This window comes from Hippocampus guttulatus, chromosome 9, assembly GCF_054856545.1.
Source record: "Hippocampus guttulatus isolate MCC_2025c chromosome 9, RoL_Hgut_1.0, whole genome shotgun sequence".
NCBI lineage: Eukaryota > Metazoa > Chordata > Actinopteri > Syngnathiformes > Syngnathidae > Hippocampus > Hippocampus guttulatus.
This window is the reverse complement of record NC_141269.1, coordinates 1,726,384-1,746,927: the sequence shown is the minus strand read 5'-3', so window position 1 is coordinate 1,746,927 and position 20,544 is coordinate 1,726,384. Positions and strand designations below refer to the sequence as shown.

The window sequence follows — 20,544 nt, the reverse complement described above, 5'->3', positions numbered from 1 at the left end:
GTGTAATCATGCGCGTCAGTGAGGAAAGAGGAAGAGACCAAACTCTCACTCTCTCAATTCTTCTTCGCAGAGACGGCGACGAGAGGCGAGCATCAGATACAAATAAGCAGCAAACATGAGCTGGACTCCACAAAAGGCAATCGTCATCTGTGCCCTCTTGCTCTCCAACGTACAAGGTATGACCTCGCCTACATTTTGACATATCGCTCACACGGTCCGAAAGTATCCCAGCGCTGATTTTCTACATTTTATTTTCTTATTGTCTACCTCACCAACAAATAAATAAATAAACCATTTTTTTACAAATAAATAAATAAATAAACTCTTGCAGGAATGTCTAAGCAATTGACAAATGGACACACTTTAAAGTGACAGACAAATTCACATTCTGTTTGCTTCACTTCCTGCCACAGAAAACATCTTGATGATACAAATCAGGAAAAGATGAGCTGAGAGAGCGAGAGTGCGAGAGAGCGCGTGAGAGAGAGCGAGAGAGAGAGAGAGAGAGAGAGAGAGAGAGAGAGAGCGAGAGAGAGCGAGAGCGCGAGAGAGAGAGAGAGCGCACCAACCAAGGCTTTTGTCCCCCATGCACATTTGAGTGTTGAGCTACATTCATTTAGATTGCTTTTAAAAGGCTCATTTGGATCAGAACTCGGTTTCCCAACCACGCATCTGATCCGACAACATTGGACAGCTTCTTCCACGGGTGTTGGCGTGTTACATTTACATTGCTTTCAAACACTGTCATCTGGATCAGATCTGGTGCCGCTCCAGAGAGAGATACAAAATACAACTTGTCCAATGGATTTGGATATGTTACACTGCCATCTCGATCTGATCCGGATTAAAACACCGTTTGCCAAACGAGCAGGAAATCTGATGACAGATCATAGAACATTCAAGAGACTTTCACGTATGACATTGTTTCCAGATGAGTCATCCGGATCCGATCTGGTTGAAAACATGTGACAGAAACATCAACGCATTTGAAAGAGACGCCGCATAGCAAGTGTTCGATTATACTCTAACATCACTTCCAAATCTGTAATCTGGATTAGATGTAGTGCACTTCGGGTTGATAAAAACAAGTTGGCTATGTAGACAGAAAAAAACCCACAAAAAACGACAGAAAGCAAAAGTAAGAAGCATTCATCCATCACAACTTTTTTTTTTTTTTTTTTTTACACATCACAAAGTTGTGCTCATGCATGTCAATGAGGGAAAGAGGAAGAAGGTCTTTGAAAAGAAATATGATCGTCAGCACAACTTTGTGTCATCTCTGAACAACGAATGCGAACGTGTTACACTGACATTGCTTGCAACAAACTAATCTGGACGAGACCTGGTTTAAAATACGGATTGACATAATGACAGCAAATGGGACGATATATGACAGAGCTATCATGTGTTCGGTGGACTATTACTTTGCTACCAGCTGCGTCATTCGGGATCAGATCTGGATTTAAAACACAGTTGGAGAAACAGGCAACAAACCTGAGAGCTCGAGATCGCGTGCTCAGTGGAATTTGCCGGGTTCCATTTTGATTTCTTCAGAATGCATAACCCGGATGAGATCGCAATCGAAACCTATTTAAAAAAGAAAGAAAAAAAATGTTGCATTTTTCAACGAACATGGATTTTACAAGGCCAAAATTGCATTAAAAAAAAAAAAGAGAACTCACATTTGATAATAAAGCTGAGCCATGTTGTTTTTACATCTCGACAAACGAAACAAGCCGAAGGAAACGAGAATCAAGTCACGTTTGCAATAAATTCTGCAGGTTCTTTAGTTTTAACTCTTTCAATGACAGATATTTTCAGATCTTTCTTTTCCCATATAAAGAAGTGTCTGGGGTTGAAATCATGGATTCTTAACCCCCCCCCCCCCCAAAAAAAACAAAACAAACAAACATGAAAACGCGTCCTTGGCACCATTTTTAAATCCGCTTCTCCTCACGAGGTTTGCGGGTGTGCCGGAGCCTATCCCATCAATCTTCAGGCAGTAGGCGGGGGACACCCTGAACTGGTCGCCAGCCCATCGCATGGCATGCATCGATGAAAACCATTCGCGCTCACACAGTCACACCTTGCGACAATTTTGAGTGTTCCATAAACCTGCCATGCGTGTTTTGGGAATGTGGGAGGAAACCCGAGTACCCGGAGAAAACCCACGCGGGCGCAGGGGAGAACATACAAATGCCACACCGGAACTCGAACCCACAACCCCACTGTGAGGCGAGCATGCTCAACAGTCAACCGCCGTTGATTCAGTAGATTTCTGCAGATGTTTTTTTTTTCTTCCCCAGATTAAACAAAACATATGGGGGGAAAAAATGGCACGTACTTCCCCTCAAGAATAAACGTGCATATGATTTTGAAAATGTGTTTCAGCGTTGGAGACAAATGGCTGGGGAGGCTTTTACGATGTGACGACCATCTGCGGCCTCAGAGGAAGCTCAGTGGAGCTCGTGTGCACGTTCCGGTACCCTCAAACAAAAAACGCGAGCGTCAAGACTCTGTGGTTCACCAAATGGAACAATCAAGAGCCGAAAGATTTGCGGTCGGACCCTCAGTACGCCGGTCGTCTTCGCTTTGACTGCCAAGACAACAAGTGCCGTTTGTCAATCAGCCAGTTGAGGGAAAGCGACGCCGGCGAGTACAAATTCAGATTTGTCACGACTGTAAACAGCTACACCGTCACGCCCGGAGTCACTCTGACCGTCAATGGTAAGGATTGTCCCTCAAAGCACTTTTACACCAAGCGGGAAGGTCTCATAACGTCATTGCACATCGGTCGTATTTTTAGATTAAGTTTTTAAAAAGAATTCTTGATTTAAAAAAAAAAACGTATTTTTTTGTTGGGTTTTTGTTGGGGTTTTTTTGGGTGATGGGGTTAAGCATTTGGCCTACATTACACCAATATGTTTGAAAACGGAGTCAACGATGTTTATTTGTAATTTTATGGTTGTATTATGCCTGCAGTGCAGCGTTTCCCAGCGCGGGCTTGCGCGTGCGGAAGTCAATCACATTATTGGGAAAAAAAATACGGAAATTGTAGACGTAACACAAAACATTTAGCAACTTGCTTTTCCAACATATTGGTCGTGTATGCGCAAGTCAATACCTCGTGGCGTTCTGGGGAAAATGCATTGAGCCTCCATGGACGTTTAAACGTATTTTTTACATACATGAGGATGGATTTGCAAGTCCAAGTTGGTTGAAAACTTGAAGTTGTCCATAGGTATGAATGCACCCAATGTCCACTGGTCTCCAGCTCCGTGTGAAACTGGTGACCAATCGGGTGTATCCTCAACTGGAATTGACTCTGGAACAAGTGACCCCGAATAGGTTCACAAGTTTAGACAAAGCAAACTGTCATCCGGTTTGTAAATTGTTAATCCGCATGGGTCGCAGGTGAGTTGGAGCTGGTGGTAGGAAAATCAAGCTTCAATTTTGCTTTGTGAACCAGTCGCTGTTTTTTCGACTCCTCTGTATGGCACTGTTGGTTTAAGTAAAGGGCTTAAAGAAATGACAAGTCAGTGTACTGAGTCCAATCTTGAGGAGTCAAAAAAAAAAAAATACAACTGGTTCATGAGGCACATTTGAAGCTTCATTTTCCCATACCTAGTCGGAGCCTATCCCCAGCTAACTTAGGCTGACGGTTTAGCTTCGATGAAGCTAAAGGACATGTTTTTGGCGTGTGAGAGGGAGGGTACCAGCAGGAAGGTCACGCAAGCGTGGGGGGGGGGGGGGGGACGTGCAGATGCGACATCGAAAGTCCAAAGTCTCGATTGGAACCTCAGAACATTCAGGCGGCTGTGCTAATCGCTCGTTCGCCGTACCGTCGCAATGGAAACACACAGCACACACGCATACAAACACAAATTTGAATGAAGCGGCATTTACTCCTCTTGGCGGAAATGAACTTTGACACTTTTCTGTTGAAATGAATGCCTTGTGACACAAGATGTCTATTTCTTCCTCTCAAATTCAGATCTCAGTGTACAAGTGAGGAATGGACTGACATGTGTCAGCAAATGCAATCCGGACACTGGTGCTTCATACATCTGGTACAAGAATGGTCAAGAAATCAAAAACGCAAACTCTTTTTCGTATAGTGATGACCGCTCTTATCTGTCTCGCGGCTATGACTACGGACACAGTTACTCCTGTGCTATAAGAGGATACCAGCAGCTCGTGTCTCCTCCTCTGTGTGAGTTGTCGACTCCTGCCGCTCTAGATCGAAGCACCTAGCTACTTGCTAATGCTAAAAGTGCTTTTTCAATCTTTCAGGTCCGTCCGGCAGCAACTGGTGTAACCGGGTGCTTTACGAAGAGAGAAGCATCTGCGCTCTCAAAGGCTCCACAGTGGACATTAGTTGCACTTACAGCACCTACTCCAGTTCTCAGGTCACATCAAAAATCTGGTTCACAAAAAACGATCCTCGGGGCCTCAAGTTGGACGATCGCTACAAGGCTCGTGTTGAGCTCTTTGAAAAATTTCAAGGACAATCGACTCTGAGAATCAACAACTTGATGGAGAGCGATTCTGCGGATTACCGCTTCAGATTCACCACAAAAAGAAACTTTGCCTGGACGAGTACTTTGCCCGGAACCATTTTGACTGTCGCGGGTAAGAGTGAAACACAATCGATGGAATACGAGTTCATTCCACTTTCATTTCCAGGTACTAGTGAGGATTTAGGGGAGTGGGGCCTATCCCCGAATCCAAACTGACGCTCCAGTGTGAGTACCGATATCAAAACGAAGGCCTACGATCGGTACCAAAGCCAGAAGTGGAACGTTTTGCAACGTCCGGACCTTAACCCCAAAGAGCAAATGCGTTTCCTGGACTCACCTGTTTTGCTCTTCCCGTCTCCAGTTGTGCAGGTGCAGGTGGTGCTCGTCACGGTGAAAGAGTTTTACGTCGTGGCTCAGCTATTGTGCCACTTGAGCTGCAGCCCGCCATCTCCTTTGTCTTTCTGCTGGTCGAGGAACGGACAGCCGGTGGGCGACTGTGCCCCATCCCAGATGGACAAACCCTGGGAAGTTATTTTATATCCTGGCGAATACGTCAGCTGTGCGGTGAAAGGATATCCGCTCAACGTCTCTGCTCGGCTGTGTGGGTTTATTTTTCATCAACTCTTTTCTTTAAACCAGCCTATCGAGCATTTACATTATTACGAATCAAACATGTCGCTTCATTTCGACTAAAATTGGTTCAATAGAATGTGTCAACCTGTCAAATTAGTTTCTCGTTTTTAAAATCATTGGTCAATGTATTTAATGTAAATATTACAATAAAAATTGTCAAATAGAAATTATAAATAAAATAATAAATTTTACATCTCTAATAAAAATTAAAATAATCGATTCCTCTATTGTAAATAATACAACATAAAACTATCCATATTTTTTCTTGTTTTAAATAATATTTAAAAAATGATATCCATCTGTCTTCTTTTTTTTTCTAATTGGTATTTATTTTAAGGAACACAAGAAAAAATAGTAAACCAAACTATTGACATGATTATTTCACTTGGTCACTCCGGACGTTACAGTCCACTTGCATGGGGTCCCAAGTGGGGGCAATGACTCACCCGGAGGAGTTGTGCTGAAAAGTCATTACTGCCACCCGCAGGACCGGAGTTGAAGTTGAGTATCTCCATGCGTGTCCTGATTTCCTCGAGTGGATCAGACGCATTTGGGGTTGTTGAGCCTTGGGGGAGGTCAGCTCTCTTCCGACTGACGTTCTGCGCCGTCTTCTCTAGATGCTCCGATGACCCCCTCCGTGTCGCCGAGTGGTCCAGGTGAAATAGTGGAGGGCGAACCGCTGATCCTGACCTGCAGAACCGACCCCGCAATATCATGTCGACACCGATGGTTTAAGAAGATCAGAAACACTGGCATTCAAGAAATAAGTGACGGAGAACAGCTGGTCTTCAAGGCTACCAAGTCTTCAGACTCAGCCGAATATTTTTGTACTGCGGAGAACGAGCTGGGGGCGAAGAAGTCAGAACCCGTCCAAGTCGATGTGAAATGTAAGGCTCGGTACAGCGGTGTAATAGTTGAGGACTCAATGGAGCATCTCAACAACGAGGCCTACGCTGCGTTCCGCAGATGCTCCGAGGAACTGCTCCTTGCTGGTGCGTCCCTCCAAATTCCCAGAGGAGGGCCAGTCCGTGACGCTGACCTGCAGCAGTTACGCGAAGCCGGAGACGAACTACACGTTGTACAGGGACGACCAACCCGTGCGCCTGGAATCAGGAGGAATTTACCGCTTCATCTCCATCCGCCCACAAGATGCCGGACGCTTCTACTGCAAGGCCCGCAATGAATATGGAGAAGCCAACTCTTCAGAAGAGGTCGTTGAAGTCATGTGTAAGTCCCCAAAGTCAACATGGAGGTCTGGACTGGCCACGTCATCCTTGTAAAACCTTTTACAGAAAATACAAACAGAGTAAAAAAAATGTTGAAAAAAAATGTTCAATGTAGATAAATCAGGACGGTTCGTGTGTTGGAACCCGTTATCAAATCAAAATAATCGTTTTTGTTAAAATAAGATGGAAGCAATTCTAACTCAAATGTAAACTATTGAACGCGTTCTCCCCTAGATGGTCCTCGGCCTCCGGAGGTCTCAGCGAAAGCCTCCGACGACATCGGCCCGGGCTCTTGGGTCAGTCTGACGTGTAGCAGCGATGCTAAGCCCAGCGCTAGCTACGCTTGGTACAAGGCCACCGAGGAGTCTCCCCTAACCACGGTGGCCGTCTACAACATCAGCGACTACCAAGCAAAGCATGCCGGCGAGTATCGCTGTGTCGCCCGCAACGTGATGGGAAGCCGCAACGCCACCCTGTGGCTCCCCCCCATGGCCAGTAAGTCTCTCGGCCCCGCTTCAGTCTGGTCGGCCGCTTTAACGTTCCGCTTCTTCAGGTTCACTGACCGCGGCCATCGTGCGTTCTGTCGCGGGCGGCGGCGCGGTACTCGTCCTGCTTCTCGTAGCCGTTGCGCTGCTCAGGTCGGTTCATATTTCCTAAATTGGAAAAATATACATGCTTAGGGGTGTCAAAATATTTACAGATTTTGTTTAAAATTGTGCAAAACATTTTTATTTCTTTATTTATTTTTATGTTAAAGGTCCTTAGATGTCCTCTTATTGGAAATGGCCACAATACCGTTTGTCAAGCAATTTCTTGACACACCTCTCATTCTGGATGGACCGTGTTCTTATTCCGATTTAAGATTAAAAAAAAAGAAAAAAAAAGTTTTGCTACAAAGTGGGTCGCTGTGGCCACGGCGCACTCTCAGGCGGCCACGCAAGTGCAAAGCGACGGTCCCCCGGAACCAAAAGTCAACACATTTAACATTATAAACAGATAAAACTTGAGATGTGTCACATTATCACATGTCACATCATGTTGAAATGTGTTGTGAACTTTTATGGTGTGGCAGCAATATGCTTGTGTGTAATACAAAAAAATAATAAAAAATCGGACATTTCTGGTATTAATTTTTTTTTTTGGGGGGGGTGTTTATGTTACAATTAACAAACATACAAAATGTATTTTACGTTCACGATGCAAAGGCATTAATTTAACTCTGTTTTTGTTCATGATCTTTTAGGAAAAAGATGACATCAAAAGCTCAGGTGAGAAAATAAACCACCAAAACGTTTACATTTTAACATTAACTTACAGTTTCAACAAAATGTTGATACTTAAAAATATCCAAAACTTCCATAATTGTGAAAAACCTTTTTAAAAATGATTATTATAAGGTTTCACATTCAAAATGTATCGCTGTATTTTTGAAACTGTTAAAAATCCTGTTCAAAACCTCAAACAGATAAATGCAAATGAAAACTGCAAAAAAGATCCAAAATGTCACCAGCCAAACGCGAGTTCAGATGGAAGCAGGGGTCCTGCGGACGACCTGGTGTACTCGACGGTGACTTTCTCCAAACAACCTCACATTTACTCCAACGTCCTCGAGGCCCAGAGGCGCACGGGCGAGGATCAGGACGAGGATGTGGAGTACAGCCTCGTCAACTGCGGCGGCCACGCCTTAAAGTGAGTTCGGGCTCCTCCGTTTCTCCTAATTCTGCCCTTCTTATTATTCTCGTGGCCGTCTGAAAATCCATCCAGAAATCTGTGGTAAGTCCCCAGCACAGCCCCAAAATCTGCCTGAGTGTGCACAATGGAAAGTTAAAAAAAAAAAAAAAAAAAATCAGCCCTCACCAACAGTTTCACCCATCAGCACTAAATTGGTCAATCAAGAAAGAAAGAAAAAAAAATCTCAAGGACCCTTGCCCAAAATCGAACAGCAAGTTGGCTATTTTGGTTTGAGGAAAATTCCCTTGAATCAGCTCCCAACTTCAGTTTTATCCACCAACAAAATTGGGAGGCCTTTCCAAGCCCCACATTGAAAAGGAAGTTGACTATTTTGGTTGGAGGCAGCCACTTTACAACACACCTTCATTGATATCACGCTTTCACAACAGCTGCAAATTCCCCCAATAGTGGCCCAGGTGGGTGATTTTGGGATCGATGACCCCGTGACATCAGCACAAGAGCAGGCACAAATGTCCATCTTGTCAAGAGGCACGAAAACAGTCTCAAGGATCTATGCCCCAAAGCCAACAGCAAGTCAACCGTTTTGTTTTCAAGCTGTCATTTGGGGGCAAATTCCTGCAGTTTGCGCCACTTGGAAAGTTAGAAGGAAAAAAATGGGTGGATGTCCATCCGAAAACAGATGCACTACATCGTCTCGGGTGCCTTGAGTTCAATTTGAACACTTAAAATTATGTTCACTGGATGACTTTTGCCCTGCTGGAGCAACTTGATGATCTCGACGGTGTTTCCATCCACGAAGGTGAAGACTCAAGAGGATGCCGGCGCGAGCGAGCTGTACAGCGCCGTGCAGAAAAGACGCATTTGACCTCAGGGACGGATCACCTCTCGACCTGACATTTGTGGCACAGCCAAAAAGTCCAACTATTTTATTTTTTTTTTTTAATGAATTTTTTAAAGCCTTGATAGCGATGCATATAGTTAATACAAAATTTGAGAAATTAGATTAAAAAATTACAGATATATTTTGTTTACCTTTACAGAAAAAAACTGCCATTTTTCTGCCAAAATACAGCCATTATGGGGAAAAAATACTTTTTAGAACAATTTTTAAGACATTCATATTTTTTTACAGAGAATTTTGGTAAATTCACAATTTTTTACTTTTCGAAATATAAATTACCTCGTGTCTGTTTTTTTAAGCGCATGACTTTTTTTTTTACACTTGAATGGCAATTGAATGAATATTGGACTTAAAAACTTTTTTTTTTTTTAATGCTAACATTGCTTCTTTTTTTTCCCACTTGAATGTCAGGTAGAAATGGTCACACAAACATGAGCTAAAGAGTGAATAAAAGTTTGGTAACCCGGGACCAAATAATGGTGATGATCACTTCAAGATTCTTGGAAAGCTTTTATTTTAAAGGATGCGCATACGTCATCATTTCTCACTTGCTGTTTTGAACACAGACACACTTCCAAAGAGAAAATAACAACAACCAAAAAAAAAAAAGGTCGGACTGGCGTCATTTGTCTCACAAGCGGCAGGCGTTGAGCGAGAGTTCCGTGGCGGCGGCGGCCAGGTTGGCGCATTTGTCCCGCAAGATCCCGCCGGCGCATTCGGCGGGCGACGGCCAGCGTTCCACCCACGTGCCCGACCCCAGTGTGTACACAAACCTGACAACACACAAATGGCTCAAGCGCTCACTGCACTGTATGTACTTAAGTCGAAGAAACAGATACTTGTGAGAGGAGAGGGGGCAAGTCGAGGTACTGATGCAACTCCTCTACTGAAGTCAAAGTACAAAAAAAAAAAAAAAAGTACAGACTGAACTTTCTCCGTCATAAATGATCATGATTAGCGACCCTAAGTGTCTTTATGTTACCCGTAGTTTTTTTTAAAAGTTTTTTTTTGGGAGGGGAGGGGCGGATGCGTCTGAAGCCACGTTAACTTGCAGTACGAAACGGTGACGGCGACTTGTGTGCGCGATGCTAGCGTCCCCGTTGTTGAAATTACCTGTTGTTGTCCGTGTCAACGTCCCACTGGTCCTCCTTGGGTCCGATGAGGAGGTAGTGGGAGCCCACCTTCAAGTCCAGTCCCTCTCTGCAGCCCCCGTGCGACACAAATGTCCTGGTCTGACCCGCTTTCACTCCTGCCTCCACCCCTGTTGGGACCATTTGACACCCGCTAAGTGAGGCTCCTCCCAAACACCCCCCCCCCCACCCAACCCTCTCCCGAATACCGAAAAGGAAGCACTCACCCAGTTTGATAACTCGTGTGATCTCCATCTCGTACTTGTCGTAGTAACTCTGTTGGACGCTCACAACTTTTGCCTGAAAAACTGAAAACAAATATCGGAGTTGGGTTCGTTTTGGGTTGGGGCTCAGATTTTCGGGAGATCAATGTTAGGTTCGGTTTAGGGTTGGGCTCTGAAGGCTTGTTCTGAAGGGTGAGGTGAAAGCTAGGGCTGCATATTATGGTCCGGGGGTTGAGTCTTAGGGCAGGGGTGCGTCATGACATGCGGCTCGCGGGGTGGACTTGGCCCACCCAGGTTTGGGCTAGGGTCAGATTCGGGGACAGGAGAGAGGGGGCCTTCTTCGGAATAGTGACAGGGGCGGGAGGGTCTTTTGGGGGTTCGAAAAGTACCGTGGTGCAGAGACTTGCAGGCAAAGGCCTCCCGCTCCTTGGCACCGAAGCTCTCGCCGTCCGCTTTGGCGACGCAGCAGTCGCCTGTGGAAGCGAGTCGACGGAAGGGTCACGGTTCGAGTCTCCATTCATGTTGCGTCGGTCGTCTCTGTGCGTTTTACCTTGCGTGCAGCGGCAGATGTTTTCTTTGCAGATGTGCGTCAGATCCCCCTGGTCCTGAGGGGGCGTGTAGGTCTTACTGCAGCGGTTGTCTAATGACCACCCCAAAAAAATATTTGTATTACTGCCATTATCATCACAAATCAACATCGCCAAAAATGACCAATTAGCACGATGCTAACATCAAATGGAAACATGCTAACGAGATTATATAGCCGTTTTTTTTTTCACCAGTAAATTTGACAATCTGAACAATGATGACCAGTAATCCTTTCACAAATACACGTAACAGAAACAACTCGATACATTTATATGGGAAACTGCTTTTTTTAAGGCAGATTATTTTGCGTGGAGTTCATTAAAGCAGGTAGATCAAACTTTTTGGGTCCTAAGGACCGTCGTCATAATCCTAACACGAAAACCATAACTACCCTGCACCCTAAAATTCCATAGGAATTAAAAAAAAAAAAAAAAAGCCTATTTTGGGGAGAAAAAATAACTTACCCTGCAATCACAAATTCATATTTTTGCTAAAGGAATAAAGTTGTATTTTTTTTTTCAAAATAAAAGTTTATCAGTGAGAAAGAAGACGAGAATAAGCAAGTCAATTTAACGAGTGGAGCAAGTCAGTGAACTATTATTATGATTATTACTTTATGGATTTTGAACATGCACTTTGATTCTCATATTCTTCGCCAAAGAAAGGGGTCATGTTTGGGAAAAGTACATCTCTGCCAAATAAATTGTCATTTGTTCTTGTCTTCTGAAGTCTGTCATAATTAATCGCCACTGCGTCAGAGGGTGCGCCAAAGAAGTGAGAGTATTTACAGTGTACGGAGAATGTGACCAGTACCGGGGTTGTAGTACTCGTACGCAGTGACCGAGGAGGGCTGCAGGAGGCCAACTTTGAAGTTCTGTTGCAGTCTGAAGATCAGGATTTCGGGCTCCTTGTGGGACACCTGAGCCAAAAACGCAAAGAACGCACCAGATGAGCCAGGACCTCGAGTGGCCCGGCGGAACCGCATCAGACGGGCCCGAGGTTGCGCTTCCGGCGACCACCTTGAACAAGTGGATGATGAAGGAGCCTCTGTCGCTGAGGTTGTCCACCATCTTGAAGTTGTAGACGTAGCGGTCCACTGAATTGGACAGCTGAACACACACACGCCATTTCATAGGATGGCGAGCAACACCAATCATATTTGTTGCCAGCCTCAGGGGACACAAATGGGCAATAACGAAAAGCATAGATGGACGTTAAGAAAAATATCGACGCACCAACTCCAGGTCGGAGGTTTCGGGGGTAAAGCCCGTCGGCAGGCTGACGTCCAGCACCGCCATCCTGATGTCGCTGGATCCCAACGTCCTGCGCCCAGCAAATACATTCGATTCACGTCGTCGCATTTATTTTTGTCAGGAATTGATTGAGCACACAGGAATTATTTGAGGGGAGGACGTCACGAAATGGATCGGGTCATCGATTTGGATGAATACACCATCGACATAGAGTAGAAACGTTGTTTCGTTTGTCAGTGTTGTCGGCACGTTTGCTTCTGCGATTAGCTGGGATTTGACGCTGTCGGCAACTTCCGGCGGGGCTCTCACCTGACTTTGATGGTCATCAGGTAGGACTTCTCCACTTCGGCGGGAGGCTTTTCTGTTGAAAAATCAAGGAAAAACCTCAAATAAAACCACAACATTCATTTCCTTTGTTGTGTTTTAAGGGATTATAAATGACCGTTTACAGCCGCAAAAGCTAACCCTTAAAATTTGTCTCGCATTTCTGATCCTTTTGGGGTTTTGCAAATATAAAACAAAAAAACAAAAACGTAAAAATAAGATTGTGCTGCGCCGCATTTCATCAGATGGCCTTCGGGAATGTGGTTCAGACGACTCACCGCTGGATTCCGCGATGTCAACACTGAGCTCCAAGTGTTGGCATGGTGTCTTCTCGTCCACCTCATGCAGCTGGTTGTAATATGTCACCACCTGAAGTCACAACGCGCAAGTTAATCGATGCTTTTGGCGGGAACCCTCTGGGCGCCGCTCCTCGTACCTCCAGTATTCCCTGCCCGCGGCCCGTGGCCTCCACGGTCAGGTCCAGATTAGCCGGAAGCTGCGCAGAAGACAAATGACAGAGAGAGACAAAGCACTGCGGTTCAGTACAAAATTTAAGCTAACACTGCTACTGCTTAGCGCTAATGTTAAAACAAGAAAAAGCAATGACACTGTTGAAAGATACCTTTGAAAAGATTCCAACTGCTAAACTCGCGCGAGCAAAAATAGAATTAGAAACATCTGGTCGTAAAACACACTTTTCTGCTCCAAATTTCCTCGAGGCGCTCGTAATTGTGGTGCCAATCGACCTCATAGTCTAGCTTTTAGCGACAGCGCACAGAATGACGGGGTCGGGGGTTTGCTTTGCTTTTTTTTTTTTTTTTGTTATCTTTTTCAACATGAAAATTTGATTTGGTGCACTTTGTCAGTAACGAATTATTAGCCAGTTCTTGTTGGAAGCTAAAAGTACAAGCTAACTTTGGCGTTAGCACTAGAGGTAACGTCAGACGGTATCGAAGCAAAAAGCTTAGTAACCCGGGAAGCGGGAACAGAAGCCACCTTTGAAAGCTCCCGTTGGGAGCTGGTCCTGCTCGACCCAAATTGGACAGATAAAACTTGAAAAGCGAACGCTCGACATTGGACATGACTTCGGTACTATCATGCCCCTTGAGTGTTTCTCACCCGCGACGAGTGGGCGGCGTATGCGGTCCTGGAGTTGAAGTGGTAGCGGACGTCACGTCGGCCCGTGATCTTGACGTCCACGTCGAGGGAGAGATCGCCGGCGACCCGAGACTTCATCAGGTACTCGGACAGCGCCTGCAGCACCACCATGGTGGCCTGACAGCACCGTCACAGAGCAACAAAAACAACCACGTCAAAGGGCGGAGAGGAGAATGCGGGTTGTGCGGCATTTAAGCCTGTGGGCCGTTTGGAGTCCCACGAGTCGATCGCTCAGGATCACTATCGCCTTTGGCGGAAAAGTCCCCGATCCAATACAATACATGCTGATACCTGCGTAGAACCGTAGCCTCCGCCCATCCTGCGCTGGCCGTTGATCCACTGGAAAGCTTTGGCGGCCTCCTGCATCTGACCCACCTTGACCAGGGCCAGCAATGCGTAACCGGTCGCCTCCAGCGAGAACAGATGATTGTGTGCGTCTGGCCAGTGGCTGCCTGCGGAGGCACATCGATTTGAAAACCCAACCGTGATTTAAAACCCTCATTTGGAATCCTCCTTCAAATTTCTAAATCTCATTTAAAATCCTAATGCTCGCTTGAAACCCTACTTTGAAACCATAATCTTGAAATACTAATTTCAAATCCTAGCCACTCTTTGAAATTCAATCCCTGACTTGAAACACTCATTGGAAATTCTACCACGGTCTTGAAACCCTAATTTCAAAGCCTCAACCTAGTTTGAACGCCTAATGCAGGTTTAAGAGTCTACTTTGAAACCCTGAACCCCACTAGGAACCCTGTTTGAAAGGCTCACTTAAAACCCTAATTTGAACCCGAACAATGGCTAAGGTGAACCATAGCGGTATCTTAAAACCCTAATTTGAAAGCTCAAACCTGGTTTGAAACCCTGACGCAGGCCAAAACCCCTACTTTGTCATCTTGTCTTGAAAACGCAAATTGAAACCCTCACCGTGTCTTGAAATCATAACCCTGGCAAACAACTCTGACGTGAAACGCTAACCTTGTTTGAAAGCCACATATTTAATCCTACTTGCGGTGCCTGTGTCACTGAACCTCGCTTATCCTCCGCGCCACAAAAAGCAAGAGTACAACTGATCACTCATTTAAAAATGAACCGTTCTGACTTTGGGCTTGTGCCATTTTTTTGGCACCGTTTTCATGGCAGATGGCCGTCCTTAACGCGACGTACCGTTTGTTTGTTTTTGTCCGGGCTTGGGAACAGCTGAGCTAACGGTCTGCCAGCTTAATGGCAACATATCACGTGAAACGCCATCGACGGGCTCATGGAACTTTGTATCAAGGGTATGGTCATGAAAAACCTTCCGAAAGCTGCTACTTATAAATCAATCAATCAATCAATCAAGTACCGTCGGGGGATGCTGCGAGGAGCTGTAAGGTGGGGTCGTAGGCGGCTGAGCCTTTTCCCGCCAAGGCGAGAGCGTAGGAGGCGATGGCCACCGTGTACGGTCTCCGGCCCGATGTCTCCAGGGCGTTCTCCAAGAATTCTGCCGTGCTATCGATAGCCTCCTGCAGGGGGAAGACACCAGCTCAGAACAGCTTTGGAACGACATAGGCGACAAGTGAGGTGAATGTTCAGGATGCGCTTACGATGCGCCATTTACCTTTACAGGTGACCTTCAATTGACTTATCAACTTGTGCAAACTATATTGGGTGTTTCGGCAGTTATTGCACTCCACCAAACAGAAGAACGTTTCCAAAAGCACAGGTGAGGTCACCGTGACCTGGATTTGACTTGGCGTAAAACGTTTAGTTGAACACAAAGTTATTCTGTTGGCCGAATGGCAACACGGGACCTTCTTTAATACATCCATCCATCCATTTTCCGATCCACTTCATCCTCACAGGAGGGTGCCGGAGCCTATCGCAGCCGTCTTTGGGCAGTATGCGGGGGACACCCTGAACCGGTTGCCAGCCGATCGCAGGGCACACAGAGACAAACAACCATCCACGCTCACGCTCACACCTAGGAACAATTTCGAGTGTTCAATCAGCCTGCCGTGCATGTTTTTGAAATGCGGGAGGAAACCGGAGAACCCGGAGAAAACCCACGTGGCCACGGAGAGAACATGCAAACTCCACACAGGAAGGCCGGGGATCGAACCCACGGCCCCTGCACTGTGAGGTCAACACGCTAACCACTGGACACATTATTTGTAGAAAAGAAACCATTTTGGAATCAAGTAAGTGAAGTGGGACCGTTTCCTGTGTATTTTCACGGCAGGCAAACGTCGTGCCATCAACGGCGGTCGTGACTCACCTCCAGCTTTTGCTGGCTGCATCGTATTCCCGCCTGCTTGGCCTCCGCCAGGGCGATGAGGACGAACGCCGTCAGCGTAATCTCGGGGTCGTCACCGCGCATGCCGCCCTACACGCGCAAACGACAAGGTGACACACACGACCCAACCCGACCCCGGCTTTGTTGACACGTGTCTTGATTTTTACAGTCATGGTGGTACTGTAGACAGGGTTGTCCTCCACAAAGCGTCCGCTGGGGAGTTTGAGCTTGTGGCGCACCAGGAAGCTGAGCGGGTCGCACACTTGCTGCGTATCCACGCCGACGACCGAGTGAGCCATGGAGAACACCTTTACCACGTAGGCCGTGATCCTGGACCCCAAGACAAAAATGCTCTGATGGTGAGCAGGAACGAGGCTCGAGATTCTTACGAATGGGCTCCGTGGCTGCCATCTACCAGGTGCTTGCGCCCTCCCTCCTGTAGGGGGGGTAAGAGCCGTCACTCTTCTTGTAGACCAGCTGGTTTTCATAGCCTGAAAACAACACAAGAAGAAGCACATCCCGGAGCGATGTTATTTCGAGAGGAAAGTAGTGTATTCCTCCACCAGCGCGTGGACAATCCATCCATCCGTCGATCCTGACCTCTCCTGATGTATTTCAGCGCTTCGGCCTTGCGCTCCACACCCACCAACTCCCAGTCGTTGGTCTTCTCCAGGTAGATGGCGGCGATGAGCGGCAGCGTGATGGTGGCCAAGTTCTGCTCCACGCAGCCGCCCGGCATGCGGATGAGAGACGCCAGCGAGTCGTCAGTGATGGAGTTGTCGATGCTGTCGGCCAGGACGTTCCCTGGGGGAGGTTGGCGGGAGGAGGGGGCGCGTCACGATCCGCCACGTCGGCATTCCGTTCGTCCCGTTTGGTGACTGACCTCGGACGTTGATGAATGTTTCCGGCGTTGAGTTTGGCACCACGCCCTCCAGTTCCACCTTGCCCACCTGGACGCTCTGCTTACCTGCAGCCAAGGGAGGCAAAAGGCAGAGTTTGCTGGCGTCACATAAAATGTGAAAATGGATTGAGATCAAACCACTTGCTTGATGTATTCGGTTCATTTTTAACAGTAGTCGGAAGCTGTTCCAGGTTTTGCCACTAAAACATATCTTTGAGACATTGCAGATATCATCACTATGTAGAAGGAACGATTTGGGACCTAATACAGATCCTTGAGGAATCCCCTAAGTGACCTTTAAGAGCCAGAGTTTTATCTTATCTTGCAATATCGATATCGGTCATTCAAGCAACTTTAGATTTGTGTGCCAATGTTGAAATGGAGGATGCATTGTCCCCCAAATCACTGCTCGGAATCCAAATGGCAAACCTCCTGTATCTTTTGGGGCATGACTTACAGAGACTTTTTTGTGGGTCTACTCATGTCAGGCATGCCTACCAAATTTCATGCTGTTATTGAAAAAATAATCATAAAAACTGAGACCAAAACAAACGTCCACACCTCCTTCAGCTGCTGGGTTCAAGACAGCACTCCAAACTTTGGTCTTTTGTACGCCATCCATCTGTTTGGATGCAAAATGAGAATCATTAGTTCCACTGCAACAAAAGCGATCGAGAATGCAATGAACTGATTCAGTGAAATGTTGAAGAATTTGTTGTACATTTTCAATTTGAACATGGTTTGAATTGGTTGTGAAATGTCGGAGAATATGGTTTCTTTTTTTTTTTTTTTTTAATGTCGAGAATTTGGGTGAATTTCAAAATGGAAAATTTGGAGTTTTGGGAAAATTGCTCATGCAAAAATAGTTCCCAAGATGTCCTGAAAGAGTGGAACATTTTCGTGACTGCGAAAGCTGGAAGATGTGGCTAATTTGGAAAATGTCGATTTTGAAACGGAAAATTTTGAGTTTTGGGCAAACGGAGAATTTGCAAGATGTCGTGAAGGAGCGAAACGTTTTCAATTTGTAATGGTTTAAATTGGGTATGAAATGTGGGAGGATCGTTTGGAGAGTGCCTCTGTGCATTTCGTTACATTTTGAAAATGTGGAATTTTAGGGAACTTGGTCATTTGGAAAATGGAGCAGCTTGACGTTGCAATGGTTTGAATAAGTCGACTCGAAATTGGAGAAAGTCTCCGTTGATTTAAATGCCATGTTCATTTGCCGCCAATTGTAAACAAATGCGGAAATGTCAGTGCAATGCAAGGGAATTTTCCAGCCACCGCCATCGAGGCCCCCGCTCACCACCACCCGCAGGAGTTTCTGGACGCGGTCTCCGCCCAGCATGTCTCGGGCCACCACCATCACCTCAATGGGGAGCCGCCCCACCGCCAGGGGCATGATGGTGTAGGCCACCGCCTTGGACGTGCCTGCCGGCAGCGTGACTTCCTGGGTGTGGCGATCGCGGAAGGCCACGCTGCACATGTTTTCTGTCTTCATCAGCACCACGCGGACCTGAGGGAGGGGGGGGGGGGGGCGGCGTCACATCCGTCACACCAGTGGACAGCTCTTCAAAAGACGTCTTCTTCCATGCGCGCGCACACAATCACACGAGTCTTCGGCGACTTACGTGCAGCTCGTCGTCACCGTAGTTGTGGATGACGGCTTTAATCTCCACCTGCTCGTTCCGGGCCACCGAGTACGGAAGCTTCAAGTCCACGAAGAAGCGCTTCCACGCCTTGATGTTGTACGGCTCGGCCACGCAGAAACCTGACGGTCAACAACCCGATGCCGATAAAATTTTCCGATCCGCTTAATCCACACAAGGGTCGGGGGGGGGGGGGGGGGGGCGCTGCAGCCTATCCCAGCTGTCTTCGAGCAGTAGGCGGGTGAGGACACCCTGAACCGGTTGCCAGCCAATCGCAGAGCACACAGAGATGAACAACCATCCACCACGGGACAATTTGGAGTGTTCAATCAGCCTGCTGTGCATGCTTTTGGAATGCGGGAGGAAACCGGAGTACCCGGACAAAACCCACGCAGGCATGGGGAGAACATGCAAACTCCACACAGGAAGGCCGGAGCCGGGATCGAACCCGTGAGGTCGATGCGCTCACCACTCGACACAAGGCCGCGTTAAGTAAAGCAGCCATTGCCAAATCCATTCAACAAATACAAACACCACTCAGGATGAAATTCCTATTGAATGATGGCAGATTTAAAAAACACATCATGCCATTCTACAAGTGCCATGAAAAACAATCATCTTGAAAACATAATGATAATAATGAGCAGGGTACTTAAGGGGAGTTTTTACCGGTGTTTGGAGAGGAGCTGACGGCGATGACGCCCCACTCGGTGATGCTGTCGGGTAGCGGCTGGCTCAGCTGCGTGGACGCCAGCCTGACGCCAATCAACACACGGCGACATGGTTCCAAAGAAACAAGACAGGGGCAGATTGCACACACGGCATTGATGATGACGACGCAAGACACATTTGAGGGCGGCACAGAAGTCACCGTCTCAACAAGTACTTGATGTCCAAAGTCATCGGGCACTCAAAGGGCCCGCACGCTCAAAAAGCCGTTTTCTTCGGCACGGCTACGTCTTCGATGGCACAAGTTGCGCATCGCTTTTGCGTTGTTGCCTTCGCTTGTTTGTCCGCGTGGTCCATTTACCTGTCACCTGCACTGAGTTGTCTCATTTGTACACAAAAGCTTGATTTATTTTTTGGGCCTTCACTTGTTCCCAATCTTCTGTCCGTTTCCTTGTCATTTTTGGTCTTGCATTTTGTATACATTGTTTTGCTTATTGTCGTTGTGGCCCCCCCCCACCCAATACTTTTGGCTGCAACTGCTTGTGTACAAATTTTGCCTTCACTTATCTTAATACTTTGGTCAACATTTGTAATTTGAAAGTTTGTCCCCATACAAGAGTCAACAAGTTTTTGGCCTTACTTTTGTCTACGGGTGTTTGAATTTTTGGGGGCTTCATGGTTCATCCGCCATAATTTGTTTGTCCCGATACTTTTGCCAACATCTGCTTGCATGTTTGCCCTCAATTGTCCCGGTACTTTTGCTCGTGCGTTTTGCCTTCTCTCACCCGTCTCTGTCGGCTTCATTGGGCAACTTGACTTCGGTCCACAGCCACGACTCGAAGAACCGAAAGCGCAGATACACGTCCCTCTCCTCCAAGTACTGATCTTCTTCTTCGTCCTCGTAGTCGTCCAGTTCTACGTACTCACCGAGCACCTCGGGGGTTATTGGGCGCACTTCCTCCCTCGGCATCATGGGTCCGCTGGCAAAAAGCTTGGGACTGTCCAAGGTCTTGCGGGCGTTGCTGTAGGCGACAACGTCGACATTGCGTCCTCCCCAATCTAGGTGAGGAAACAAGTACTGTACGTGAGTAAGTAGTGAGCAAGCTCGTAAGCAAGAAAGAAGTGAGTGAGGAAGGAGGGCAGGAGGGAAGGAAGAAGCAAAGAAGGAAGGGCTAAAGAAAGTCAGAAGGAAGGGAAGAAGTGAACACATTAAGTGCTGAAAGCAACAAAGTAAGCTGGAAAGAAAGGAATGATGGAAGAAAGGAGAAGGGACAGAAGGTAGGAAGGAAGATGGGAATACATGAAGTACTCAAAGCAACAAGCTAGTCCAAAAGGAAAGAAGGGGGGAAGGAAGGAATGAATGAATGATCAAAGGAAGGAAGGAATGAAGGAAAAAAAAGAATG

The 20,544-nt window shown here is 46.7% G+C and overlaps 2 protein-coding genes across 3 annotated transcripts in view; one reads left to right on the top strand and one right to left on the bottom strand.

Moving 5' to 3' along the window:
- Positions 1–48: 48 nt before the first annotated feature.
- On the top strand, positions 49–9,455 carry LOC147199750 (sialoadhesin-like). 2 transcript variants are annotated; one of them, XM_086119354.1, is made up of 12 exons: positions 49–176; positions 2,392–2,727; positions 3,995–4,213; positions 4,294–4,632; positions 4,882–5,121; positions 5,771–6,040; positions 6,120–6,380; positions 6,614–6,874; positions 6,933–7,017; positions 7,623–7,647; positions 7,890–8,068; positions 8,871–9,455. In XM_086119354.1, the coding sequence occupies exons 1-12, from the start codon at positions 116–118 to the stop codon at positions 8,872–8,874; spliced, it is 2,280 nt and encodes a 759-aa protein (XP_085975480.1). In that variant the 5' UTR covers positions 49–115; the 3' UTR covers positions 8,875–9,455. The 2 variants fall into 2 exon arrangements, with proteins under 2 accessions (XP_085975480.1, XP_085975479.1); XM_086119353.1 differs by having other exon boundaries at positions 7,845–8,068.
- A 14-nt stretch (positions 9,456–9,469) lies between these two features.
- LOC147199749 (venom factor-like) overlaps positions 9,470–20,544 on the bottom strand; it is a 22,135-nt gene continuing 11,060 nt past the window's right edge. Inside the window, exons 22-45 of the mRNA XM_086119351.1 lie at positions 19,926–20,199; positions 19,141–19,226; positions 18,454–18,593; positions 18,129–18,338; positions 17,387–17,447; positions 16,808–16,891; positions 16,525–16,728; positions 16,340–16,415; positions 16,092–16,254; positions 15,907–16,014; positions 14,995–15,154; positions 13,941–14,101; positions 13,611–13,766; positions 12,928–12,987; positions 12,770–12,860; positions 12,477–12,528; positions 12,150–12,237; positions 11,934–12,023; positions 11,728–11,833; positions 10,877–10,966; positions 10,716–10,799; positions 10,330–10,410; positions 10,086–10,233; positions 9,470–9,745 (exon numbers count right to left, since the gene is read on the bottom strand). Of these exons, the coding sequence (XP_085975477.1) occupies positions 9,604–9,745; positions 10,086–10,233; positions 10,330–10,410; positions 10,716–10,799; positions 10,877–10,966; positions 11,728–11,833; positions 11,934–12,023; positions 12,150–12,237; positions 12,477–12,528; positions 12,770–12,860; positions 12,928–12,987; positions 13,611–13,766; positions 13,941–14,101; positions 14,995–15,154; positions 15,907–16,014; positions 16,092–16,254; positions 16,340–16,415; positions 16,525–16,728; positions 16,808–16,891; positions 17,387–17,447; positions 18,129–18,338; positions 18,454–18,593; positions 19,141–19,226; positions 19,926–20,199 (2,915 nt within the window). The 3' untranslated portion in view covers positions 9,470–9,603. The remainder of the gene's footprint in view (positions 9,746–10,085; positions 10,234–10,329; positions 10,411–10,715; positions 10,800–10,876; positions 10,967–11,727; positions 11,834–11,933; positions 12,024–12,149; positions 12,238–12,476; positions 12,529–12,769; positions 12,861–12,927; positions 12,988–13,610; positions 13,767–13,940; positions 14,102–14,994; positions 15,155–15,906; positions 16,015–16,091; positions 16,255–16,339; positions 16,416–16,524; positions 16,729–16,807; positions 16,892–17,386; positions 17,448–18,128; positions 18,339–18,453; positions 18,594–19,140; positions 19,227–19,925; positions 20,200–20,544) is intronic.

Coding starts and splice junctions, on each gene's coding strand:
- LOC147199750 (XM_086119353.1), top strand. CDS start 116: ATGAGCTGGACTCCACAAAAGGCAATCGTCATCTGTGCCCTCTTGCTC. Junction 177..2,391: donor CTTGCTCTCCAACGTACAAG/GTATGACCTCGC, acceptor AATGTGTTTCAG/CGTTGGAGACAAATGGCTGG. Junction 4,633..4,881: donor AACCATTTTGACTGTCGCGG/GTAAGAGTGAAA, acceptor TCCCGTCTCCAG/TTGTGCAGGTGCAGGTGGTG.